The 13,014-nt window shown below is 41.1% G+C and overlaps 1 protein-coding gene across 1 annotated transcript in view; it reads left to right on the plus strand.

Annotated features, from left to right (window-relative positions):
- BRSK2 (BR serine/threonine kinase 2) overlaps positions 1-13,014 on the plus strand; it is a gene marked incomplete at both ends in the record, with an annotated part of 323,936 nt that overhangs the window by 154,422 nt on the left and 156,500 nt on the right. The window contains one exon of the mRNA XM_082318936.1: positions 11,397-11,491. Coding sequence (XP_082175062.1) covers positions 11,397-11,491 — 95 coding nt within the window. The remainder of the gene's footprint in view (positions 1-11,396; positions 11,492-13,014) is intronic.

Below are 13,014 nucleotides of genomic sequence, written 5' to 3' on the forward strand. Positions count from 1 at the left end.
GTGTATGTCAGGACACTGAACAGGCACAGCAATCTCAATTATTTTTGAGCTGCCTCCTCGTCTGAGCATGAGTGGCTCTGAGTCAACACTGAGCTCCTCTGTGGCTGTTGTTTGTAGACTGCGCTGTGTTGTGTCACCTCCTTGGAGAGGCTGGGAAGGCTGTGGCTCTTCTTGGTTGGTGGGAATTGGGAATAATTCCAGGGAAGCCAATGGGATCACACTAGCATACATGCAGGGAAAACCAGGTCCTCATGTGGGAGTGTCGTTCTTGGGGGATGATATTTTTAACTTTCACTCAGACTTTGTAGCTTGTAGAGAGAAGATGCTTATTAGTCTTTTGCTTATTTCTATGTACTTGTTCAGGCTTAAAACTTGTCCTCCTTCTTAAGGTGATTTTTTTGATTGAACCTTCCTGAGTCTTCTGACACCTCATGCTAACTGTGTGGGGCCAAGAAATACAATTATTAATAGAACAGAAAGCAATCAGAGGAAAAACTCTGGGGATGAGATTCTCTGTTGACATCTAGAAAACTCATCCACTGTTTACCCTTCTTTATTGTGGCTCTGGCCTTGAACTAGTGTTTGTGGGGAGCCTAGTTTAAAGATTTTCTGCTGATACTAAGAAATTACCAGTCTGAGAACCCTTTCCTGTCTGGAGGAGTGGTGCAGTAAATGGTGCTGTAGATTCAAGAATAACAATGTCTGCAGATTTGTTTTGCCTTAGTGACAGTTAACACATACAAGGAGTTGTATACTTTGGTAACTGCTGAGAACAGCTGGTTCTGGCATAGCTGTAAGGTCTTCTACAGCCAGATCTTTCAGTACTTCCATCTCATTCTCTACAGCAACATCCATTAGAGGAAGCAAGGTTTGGGTAGCTGTAAGCTGCTGATGAAGAAACTGGTCCGCAAATTCCCGAAACAGATGAGCCTTTGCATTGACTTCAGCGGGCGTTAGATCAGACCCATGGAGTTGTTCATTATCCTCCCCAGTGAATTCTTCCAGAATAGAAAAATGTGGGATCTTCCAGCAACCCAGGCAGGGGTTGTTGAGCAGAAAACCTGGAACAGAAGCATGACACAAAGATGTGTTTTGACAGTACAGTTTTCAGGCCACTGTCCTTTTATAATCACTGGTTCCTGCCTGAGTTTGAAATTTAACTCTATTTCAGGACATACTTAGCCTCAGCCACTCTGGTATGAATTTCCAAGTGATGAAGCTGGGTATCAGAAGGTGGGTTGCGGTGTGCATGTTTGTATTTATCCAACCACCTTTCTTTTGAAAAGATATTAAATTCACTTTCTTTTTTGTGGAGGCACAGCTGGCCATGCTCTCTAGGTATTACATTGTTTCTCATAAACCTTACCTTAAATTAATGAGGTGCTTGGGCCTTTTTTATAACCGTGTATTGAATATGACCCCCTGCTTTGCTCTCTGTAAGGAACACAGTGAACCAGCTGTAGTGAAGTTTGTACTACATGAGCAGGCAGCTCCTGTTCTTCCTGGTGCAGAAGTCGATAAATACTTTCAGCTCCATGCTGTGACCTGAGCCATTATTCTCACATTAAAGGAAATACTTTTGAAAAAAAATTTTTTTTATATGCTTGTTTCTGTTCATTAAAATAATAATAGTCTAATTTTTCTGACCTTTAATTCTTTTGCTGTGACTTTGCTTTTTTTAAGCCAGAAATCAGTTTTCAAATGGACTTTCTTCCCATTGTCCTAAGCCAGAGGCTGGGGGTTTCTCATATTCAGTGTAATTAAGAAAATATGGTATTTCCTACACCTTTTACAGAGGAACATATTGCAAAATGGGAAAAGCAATCTGTTACAATTGTGTCATGAGATCTCTGCCCTCGTAGTTTTATGATGCACACAATCCACTATGGAGGACAGGAAGCACTTAAAACATTTGCTCAAATTGAGACTATGTAGGCCCACGTGTAGGGCTGTAGGAGCCATGTGAAAATACCAGAATCTTATTATTTATTTCCATTTCTTTCAATTTCATCCTATGGAGCTGTGTTCTACAGGCCCATAAGTCTGCTGTTACAAGTCCCCAAACCTTCCCCTGACCTCTTGCCGCTCCAGTAGCCTCAGGGCCACCCCCTCTCTATCTTCCTCCCCTGTTCCCTTGTCAAGCCTATAGCCAGGGCAGTACAACTGGGCTCTGCTCAGGAGTTCACTCTCATGCTGACTGACCAGCAAGGCATTTTCTCTTAGCCAGACTGAATGACTGAAGGCTAACCTGTATCCTTACCTTCCCCGTACTGGGGCGACTTACAAGGTCTCTCCATAGCCAGCTGCTGAATTTTGTTGAACTTGTTACCGAGGGCTCACTGTTGAATTTAGTCGGTGTTGGCCAGTGGGATCCCAAGTTGTTGGAGATGGAGGGTGCATGGACAGCTAGACATGCAAGCTGTCTCTATTAACCTTGTTTCACTAGGAAGCCACGTTATTTTTTTTTTAATAAAAAAATCCAGATATTATGCTTCTGAACAGGAACTTAAGAAGTCTGAAACTATAGTAAGAGGAACTGCATTAGCAATTTGGAGACGTTTGAACTTAGGCATTAACTCAACAAGATTTAAATTCCAAAGCCCGCTGCCTTCTTGGGAGGTCTCAGTATCATTTTGAAAAGGGCTAGGGCCATACCATGGGAGCCAAATACCAAACAGGGAAGATGAGGTGTCCCCTGTCTTTCAAAGATAATGAAGTCCTTTCAAGCTTTGTTGGATGCTGTTGACTGAGTATGGGAGAAACAACCAAATCCAAGAGGGAAATACAAGGACACCTCACATGTTAGATATTCTGTTTGGTAGGTGCTGGTTGACCAACACAGGTCTGGACTAGCGACAGCATCTGTTGTCTTCTACACAGGAGAAAGGAGAGAGTAAGCTCTATGGAAGGAAACTATGCAAGTGATAGGTGAACCGCAGGACAAAAGGGTAAAACTGTGGAAAGTGTTACTGCAGGAGACTGTGCAGGAGACATAAGAAGCTGGAGACAATGTGGGTAGGGGTATGGGAGGAAATTGTAGGTGTTATGAGATGGGAGGAAAGTAGGATGTCCATAGATGTGGTGAGGACCTGTTGGGATGGATGGGACTGGAGATCTCATTAGGGAACATGAGGAGGCTCCAGGGTTTTGTGGTAGACGATGAAATGACATTTAGGCTGTGGACCTGCAAGTGATCACCCCCTATTAGTTCTACTGTGTACAGAACAATTTGTCTTTGGAATAAAATCTGTAGCTGTAGACCAATGTATGCAGTGGCTATCCAATGCATTTCTCCCCTGGCTATGTATGGGCCACATCCCACTGCTATCAACAAGCCCTTCTGGAATTCATGGGAATTGGGATGTGCTGCATATGCTTGCTGTTTGGTGCATTGTTCATAGCATGGGTGCAAGCATGGTTAATCCAAAACCGTTCTTGAGCCTGAAGTGCAGCATATCGGCAGTCAGTGAAAATCCTGTTAGGAATCTGTCAGTGGGTGATTAAGAGATGTCAGAGGGCAGAGTAAGCTGTATCAGCACTGAGCTGGGTAGATGAAGTGTTCTGTGGTGAGCCTAATCTTGTGAAGAGCATGACCTTTGTCTCCTGTATAAAGGTTTTCCATGGTAACCCCCCTTTTTAATTAAGTTCTTAATATACATATAACCTACCTGAAACAGTCTTGGCTGATGGGAGGTTCAAAAGGGTGTGAGGACTTCGTGACGGAGGGAGGGTGGAAAGGTGTGGTGAAGAAGGGGAGTTGTAAGATGTGAATATAGAAAATGGGATTAACATCAGCTAAAAGCATATGTGAAGAGCAGTATATCTGCTGTTTCCCATCCTCCCTCCTCACCTCCTCTTTCTCTGCTGTGCGGTGTTCCCTCCTTGTTAGTGCATCAGCCCTTCTCAATAGATCACTGGACCAAGCGGGGATGTTGTAGCTCATTACCCAGATGTTACCTAATTATAGCAACATGTTTTCTAAAAGAATCTTAGGCAGGATAGACAGAGCTCTGCTGGGTTCCTGCTGTACCTGAAAATGGCCATCCTTGGTCATCTCCTGACAAAGGATTAATGAAGTCTGAAGGGGAACATGGATCTCATAATTCCTCAAAAAGAGTTTTTCAAAGAGATGTACAGCTTTTGGAAAGTGGAAAGAAAAGCTTTTGACTAGGACAGTTGTGGGCAAAAGCAGAGTTTTCCCAGTACCCATCCAGAGATGTAAAAAAGGGAAATTTTTTTCTCGTGCATCAGTGGAAAGATCTGTTATATTTTAATTTATCTTTTTAATTTGAAAACAATGAAACCACTATTCTCTTTCCCCGTCTGCAGGGGGTGGGGTTGCTGTCCAAATGCTTTCAGGCATACACGTTGGAAGCTGAAGTCTGCGCTTCTCCTGTGGCAGCAAAGCTTAGTCTCCCAAGTGTTTTTATATGGGAACAAAGACTTGAACTGAAATAGGAGCTCAGCCCACTAGACATCACAAGCTGCTGATAGATCCCAGAGGACTTCAAGAGTTTGTTAGAGTTTGGCTGATGAAATAATGGCATTTCACAAAAGCAGCATCCAGTGTGCCCATCAAGGTTTGTGTCCTGGTTCCCTGGGGGTGCCTCTTTAGACACGTGAGTGTGTATGGTAAGATGGGAAAGAAAGCATGTCAAAAGGACTCAACAGTCACGTTCTTTGCTATATTCAGGGGGCACAAAGGGTTTCTGAGAAGTATTGATTTATGAAATATTGTAAGAAAGAGACCAAGATAAAAATCGATAGAGGTGATGTTGGTTCTGTGTGTTTTGATCCTGCTGAGCTTGGGGGATGATCCTACCATAATCTCCGAGGCATACAGTGTAAAACCTGCTCCTGGTGAGCTGCTGTGTGTATATATACGTGTCTGTGTCTCTTGTTCTGTAATATCAGGCATGTGGATCCAGTCACATCTGAGCTGATGCATTGTTGTCACCAATCTCTGAGCTTAGGAGTGTGTCCCTTTGGCTGGCCGAGCCAGCATACATTTGACAGTGCTCGTAGCTCAGGAGAATAAATCTAGGCTATAGCAATTTAGTGTGCAGCTTCCCTGTGCTCTGAGCTGAGGCACATGAATCCCGGCACTGATGAACATCTCCTTCCATGCTCCTGCTGAGCATTTGAACTCTGGCTTTAGTCCTACTGTAATTACAGTTTATTCAATTTAGAAACAGTTATTGCATGAGCCCTCAGAACACCCTTTTAGCACCAGAATCTCTCTGTAGAAAAGCCCATGGTCAAATTATTTCATTACCAACGTGGGTAGCTTCATCCTAATCCTTTTAGAGTTCTAGACAACCCTATACCTCCTTTCTCCATATGCAATTATAAATTGATACTGTATAATTTGCCTGTCACTTGATATAAGGCTCTGTTTATTTTAAAGGCAATAATTAGAGATAACAATTGCTATAGAAAAATAAACATCTGTTCAATGAGAAGACTGAGTAATTAAGAGCAATTATTGGTTTCTATAAGTAGGATGCTCGGTCACAAAGTTATTTCCAGTGCAGCTAAGAAGAGCATAAGATGCATATTGTAGGAGACCAGAAACCTATGCACTAGAAGAACTGGGAAATGAAATGGAAGCTATTGATAAGAAATTATCTAGACCTTTCTTTCCAGATTGTATTTAAGATGCCATTTTCCTGGTTGTAATATGTAAAACTTGCATAGGATTTAGATCCCTTTCCAACATTCTTTGCAAGGATTAATCAGTTAATCCTTCTACAGCCCTTGCAAGGTAAGTAAATGTTATTATCCTTATTTTACGGCTATAGAAATCGTGTTGCTGTGGGCCAAATTTTAATCCATTTTCCACTGTTGTAGATCTAAAGCAACTTCACTGCAGTCAGCAGAGTTAGACACTGTAACTGAACTGATTTAACCCTAATTGAAACTACAGTGTTTGTGAAGGTAACTGTTGAGAATAAAGAGCAAGAATATTACATTTTAAGCATTGTACTACGCTCCACTTGATTTGTATTAATGCTTTTGTTTGCTTTAAGGGATGATTTTCTAAACTGGTATCCTTGAAGGTTTGCAGATCTTGCAAATACTAGTGCATGTAGTTTTCAGGAATGAGCATCCATGAATAGTTTTAAGATTTACAACAGCAACCTCCAATTTATGGGGATAAATTACATTACTTGTATATAAAGATTGTATATACGAAGTTCATATACAGCATTGGTGTACACACAGTAAGCTTTTTAAAAAGCAGTGTACTTGGGTTTGTTCAGCCTAAGATCTTTGTTCCTCCTTGAATCCAGATAGTTTGTTACCAGTGCTAGTCTGAGGCCTGAAGTAAACCACAAATGTTTGTGTCCTGCAGTGCCTAGATTAACATTTGCAGAGTATTCATTGACTTGAATTAATTGGCAATTAGCTAACTCAAGTTAAAAGAGGAGTGATATTTTTCTCTGGACATTCTTTTAATTGTTCATCCAGCCAAAATAGGTACTACTGGCCAGACCAGGGCTTTCTGCTTAGTTTTTTTAAGGAGTTTTTTGACAATGTGCTCTGAAGTGAAACGAAGAGCAAGCAACGTTGAGACGTGCAGATGATCTTCTGAAATCAGTGGCTAGTTTCCCTACTACAGAAATTTAGCAATACTTACAAATAAGGCATTGGATTGGTTTTATTTCAAAAGAAAATGAAAGAACTTCATTTACCATTGGAAAAATCATGTATCAGATGTAGCAAATGTATCTAATTTTTCATTGCACTTCTTGAAGTAGTTATCGGCTTTACAGTTAAAAATCAGGATAAGTTACTTGTGTTTAACATTTCTGAGAGGCTGTGGGAACATTATTCATTAACAGTGAGTATACCATAAGTGCTGTATTTAAACAACAATGTTGTTTCATTATTTATTAGTGTCTCTCTCTCAAAATGATAATTTGTTTCAGTTCGGTGTCTTTGGCAGACTGCAAGTTTGTATAGAATTGCAAAACAGTTCTCTCTTGTTCCCGGAATGTTTCTTTCTCTAATGAAGAGTTGTAATAACGGCATCATTAGTAAGGTGTTACTATCCACAGTTGTGTTCCCTCATGCTGCTATTTAAGCAACTGTAAAGTGGATATGAAATAGCACCAGCTCCAAACTCTTAGTGTTTTATTCAGTCTGTGTTAGAGAAAATGACTACACAAAATCCAAGGCAAAAGTAAATCAGCCTTTTCTGAAATCCTGTCCTTGGCTGAAAGGTCATGGACGTGATTGCCAGTGACGATAGAGGCCACAGAGATGACTTTCTGCAATCAGGGATTCACAGTGAATATATTGTCTCAGCTGGAGGGAATTTTTTGTTTCTCCATCCCCACAGTACATTCTTGGGTAAAATAAAGGATTCCTCTCTGTACTCCTTCAGGATGGGCTGTCTACCGGTCCAGCTGATCTAAATCTGTCCCTTGCTCATCACATAAGTTCTTGTCCTTTTCAGAAAAGATCTGTGTATCTTTAAGCATCTGCAGAGTGGGAGTTTACCAGCAGCAAAATGTGCAGGCATGGTTGTAAGCAGGTCAGTGCAGCATTAGGCTGTGTCAGGCCTGTATGCTTCCTTTTGCTCTTCTTCCTTGAATGGCATCTTTCCCTTGTGTCATCTGGGGTTCCTCATGCTCACTGGTTTTCAATTCATGGCTTTTAATTATAAATGAAAAGACAATGTTAGCTTACACATCGCCTTGCTTTTCGGTGTGTTCATGTTTTCTTCTTTACTCCCCAACCTGGAATTACAGGGCTGGTTCTGGTGCAGTTCAGTGGCTAAGATCAAAAACAGCCCAACGTTTGTAGCTCATAGGATGTAACAGCCTATTTGAAAGCTCCAGCATGTCAGTGCCCGAGAGCCCCCAGGAACCACCCATGGATGGAAATCTGAAGTGTGCCCGAAGGAGCGAGTGTGTGTGACAGCTATGTGGGTGCTTGGGGGAAACTTCAGGTGCTTGATTCCCACAGCATCTTAGATTTTCTGCCAGGGCAGACCAGAATTAACTTTAACAACCATGAAGATTACTTGCCTGCATTTGAGGGGTTAATTACTCATGAAGCTGACAAGTTCAAACTCTGTTTGTTGCCTGGCAGACCTGCTTTAAGCCAGGCCAGTGCAAAATATCCTCTTAGCAGCAGCCTTGTTTGTTTTCCTTTGGGGACTACACAGGTACCTGTGCTGGCCTGAATGTATAGACAAGCTTTACAGTTAAGTACCTAACTTATTGACACATTTGTATTGGAGGCTTGCTATAGATTCGAGGTGTTCATTAACAGCTGCGTATACAGGAGAGGATAAACTGGAAGATCCACAGCCTCTTCCGCAACCCTGTAGACATACCTTGGACACGTTTCTAAGTGGGCATTTCTGCCGCTTCCGTTTCAATAATAGCTCAGCAGTTTACTCACATAGTTGCTTCTCATTCTCTCCAAGGGTCTGTCATTATGCAGATATATAATACATCTTGAATATGTTCTCTGTGTCAGTAAAAGGGCTTCCTAAGCATCAGAAGCCCACAGGTGTTCAAATCCGCATGTAAGGTCATCTCTGAGTAGTTACACACTAGACTGGAATTCCAAGGCAGAAACAGAAGTCCTGAGTACAAGCCCTTCCTGCCCAAGCTCAATTAGGAATTCCTTGTAGTAGCAGGAGGGCCTTAGCCTATAGATGGACTTACCAAGAGGGGTGTTTTTTTTTGTTAGGCTGGCATGCAAATGTCAAAAGAAGTGGCTAGGGGAGGGGGGAGGAGGCAAGGCAGAGCAACATGTTTTATTTTTGTCCTAAAATTACATTCAGTGAATTTAGTACAGTGAAAAGTGCTGTCTTGGGCTGTTCAGAGGGTTGTCTTAAAGTTCTGTCTTCACAAAACAGACAGCAGTGACAGTGCATTTTTTTTTTCCTTTATTTTTAAAATGCGAATCAGGAGAAGAGGAAAATGCATTAAATCTCACGTGTGTTTTCTCATTCTGTCCTCTGGTACTGTGGTGTAAATCAAGAATGACTTCCCGAGGTCAACGAAATTAATTCAATATAAAATAAGTATGATTCAGTATCAGTGTGATTTTTGCAAGGTGTGCAGTGTCTTCTAACAGTTGATTAACTTTTTTATCAGAGTAAACAGAATCGTTTAATCTTAATTTTTGGGTTTCTGTGGTAGGTTAGTAGCGAGGACAGAGGACGCTGTGAAGGTTGCCTGTACAGCATGGTGGTGTCCCAGAAGCTCATGGTTAAAACCATTCTATGACTTAATGACAGGGTGCTTCAGGGAGGACAAAGGAAAAATAGTTCACAGATCAGCCAAGTTCAGTGGGACAGATGTCTTAATTTGGGAGCGACAACATTTGAAATCAAACCGTGAAGTGTGAGATGCCAGAAGCATTTATATTTTCTTCAGGGTGAAGGACCGGTTACAGAGAGCAGTTTTTTGTCACCTTTATTGACCTCTTAAAATAATTGGTCTGCAGCATGTTACAGTACAGCACTGTTCCACAGATCCTGGGAGTCTAGGTATAAAGGACTGAGCTAGAAGTTCTGCCGAGATTCGAAAGTGTAACTAAGAGTGATGTAAAGAGTGATGTGGTTGTGCTGTAAGAGCGATGTATAGCTGTGATTTGTGCCGGAAGCAGGAAGGAAGCGATCGGCACAGACTGAAACTGTGCACACTTTCAACAAAGTGGTGCCAAGTAGCCACTATCCAAACACAGAACAAAGCCAAAGAGAAGAAGCATAAGTAAGGCTGCAGCTGCTACGAATGGTGAACATAGAGCCAGTAGCGATATGGGTAATATTATAAATTTATTGCATAGACAAAATTCAGACATAAGAGTGAGGATTGGCCGGACATCACAGCATCTTCCCCCTGCCCCCCCCATCTCGGCTGCTTCAGGCAGAGGACAGGCTATTGCTATACACAGTTTCAAATGGATTTGTCGGTGCGCAGCATTCTTAATTTTTGACTTGTTTATGTCATGCCTGAAAGTAAGGATGTCAGCATTTAACCAGATGAGACTGAGAAATTATGTGACTAGAAATATCCAGAACACTTGAGCAGACCATAAAAGAGATGTGACTGGAAGCGAGTCAGGAGTTTATTTCTCAGCATAATAACCAGTGATTAATGGTTCCAAATTTATGATTAACTGTGTAGCAAAAAGATGGACAAGTATCTGCAGGAGATCGCTGGAATCCCTGATGAAACTCCAGTTCACTTCACTGGGGACAGTTTGCAGTAAGGCAATAGTCTATGTATTCATCCCTCGATAAGAAGTGTGAAGTCCTGCGTTCATTGTTTCGCTGGATCGCAGATCTGTTGTGTTCAATTTGCAGATAAAGCAATGTGTTTGGCTTTGTGGTTTGCATCAGGGGAGGGGGTTGGGATCTTAATTGCAACCCAACCTAGGAGCTGCAAGCTGAGCTAGACTTTTTCTTACTGTGCAATGTCATTGCTCATAAATACTCTGCGAAGCCCAGCAGGTCTCAGTGACACCGGTGAGGTGCCATTCCTTCTACTTCTACTGAATTAAACTAAATGGCAATTTGGCATATTGTGTGTGGAGTGGGATGGGATCCAGCCTATCAGGTGTTGTGCTGCATGCGCACATTTGACAAGAGTAAAAGCTGAAGCAAACAAGATCTCACTTGAATAGACCTACAAAGTACAGTTTTCCCAGGTACAAGTTTTCTTAATGGTGATAATGTTGAGAGCTCAGGGGACCATCTTAAACTCACTTGTGGGAGATATCTCAATGTACTTTCATGCAAGTCATCAGATTTAGGTCAAAATTTTGCAGAAGATAATGCTTCAGATATGTTACTTACCTCTTTCTTTTAATTCTTGGAGTTTTGTTCCATATTTGGGTGATAGCTCAGACATCCTAATCCTGTCAGGGATATCCATATCCTTTTGCCAATACAATCATTTAACAGCACTCTTAAGTTATTTGAGGACAAGGATATAGTAAATAATGACAAATAAGAATAACTTAGAATTGTATCAGCATATGTTTATGTTCCTCCATGCCACAATGGCATTCATCACAGTGTTAACTTTATACAGCAGGGTAAATTAAAACAGTAAGGGGAAGCATAATTAAGTACCTTTTTATTATGATCATGAAAGCTTTGGAAGGAGTTAGAAAAATGTAGAGGCCATGTCTACACTGCAGACATTTGACCATCTAGTTTTGTTGATTTCTGAGCTTTTCTTGATGTCAGGTGTCAGCAAAAGCCCTTAGCCTAGTGTGGTTAAATTGGCAGAAGTTTACTTCTTACTGGTAGAACGCACTTTGAGTGGTGAGAGCTGGAATACAGCGCTTCAACAAAAATACAGGTTTAATGGCAGAAACTCTAACCAATTCTTCCTTTCTATTTTGCTCTGTTTCTCCTGCAGGGCTTGTGAAGTTGGGGGTTCACTGTGTCACGTGTCAGAAGGTCGCAATAAAAATTGTCAACAGAGAGAAGCTCAGCGAGTCGGTGCTAATGAAGGTAATTTTCTAATGGGAGATTTTTTTAAAAATTAAGTTCTTGGCTCTGTGTCTTCCATTCCATGCAAAATTAATATCTTTAATTATGTATAACAAACATCCCTGTCATCCCTAGGATTATGTGGAGCATAATAACAATAATTTAGTTATGGGGGAGGCTAGGGCAGCTGAAATTAAATGGGAGTATGCCTGTGCTTTGTGAACAAAATAAACGATCAGCTGCAGAATTGTTGCTTTTCTGCTGGGGCAGATGTGTGTTGGGCATCGGACTTCCACTGCCGCAGCAGTGCATAATAGTTGCGGTACATTGCAGACTGAGGTGTACAAATGTCAGTAGGAAGATATTTAAGAGAGGTTGGCGAATCTGTTGTTTGAATACTCCTACTGCTTGCTCTGCTGTATGGGTTTGTTACGATCTGATGCGCCAAGGCCCGTGACTGTTTAAAGGTGTTGTAATTCTGTTAACAATCCACAGAGCTGTGCCACTGGAAACCATCAAAGTTTCTGTCACGTTGGTCCTAATGACTGTAGTGTTCAGAAAAGCTTAATTCATTTTTTACCTAGCCTTGTGATATCCGTCTCCTTACATGAGTGACATTGATTGATCTTGGAAACCTAAAAATAAAATAAATATATGCATAAAAGTTTATTCACGTGATTTCGTGACTAGAAAGGCTAAATTCAGCTTGATGGGTGGGAACACAACTACACTGCAATCAACAGAATTCCATCAAGCTGTCACTGGCAAATGACACTAACAGGTCTGCATGCAGCATAGAGCACTTTACTGAGGTAACTTCCCTATAAGCACATGGAGCATATAGCTTTATGCTGCTGTTTCTTATATGTACTTCTCTGTCAGCTGTTTTCCAGCACAAGTAAGTATAGCAACCTTACTATGAGCAGAAAGAAAATGGAGATTAAAGGAATATGCAGTCAGTAAATGTCATGCATACAATGTAAGTTTTTTTCAGAAAAGAATTCTTAAAGTTTATATTCAATTGTAATGTGTTCAGACTTACCTTTCTGGAATTTCACTGAAGTATTCCGTCTCCTACAGTACTGTGGATTCAGACAGTCTTCTTATATAGACCAAAAGTTAGCAAGTGAAATAGGTAAGAAAACTGCAACTTTAACGAGAGATTCAGTGGATGAATGGAACACAACAAAAGCAAACAAAGTGTGTAAATGGTAAAATCTGAATGAGACTCTAAACACTTTGAATATTTTCCAGAGTAACATCGTAGGAATATTTTTAAAAAACATGAGTACTTTGTTTGCTGAGAGACACTGTCTAGTATCTGTGTAAAACATTTTATTTACCTCATTGATTTTCAGAGTAGGAGGCAAATCACTTAGCATAGCAAAGTGATCTCTTTGCTTTAGTTGTGTTGCATTACCTCGGTTGTAGTATGAAATCTGAGTAGTGAAACGGTGTGTTAGGCCCTTGTTTACACAGCCGCATGCTGAAGCGTGCCATGTTTTCTGGAAGATTGTACAGCATCCTTCTCAGGAGGAAACCAC

The sequence above is a fragment of the Platalea leucorodia genome, assembly GCF_965183815.1.
Source record: "Platalea leucorodia genome assembly, chromosome: 7".
Taxonomy (NCBI): domain Eukaryota; kingdom Metazoa; phylum Chordata; class Aves; order Pelecaniformes; family Threskiornithidae; genus Platalea; species Platalea leucorodia.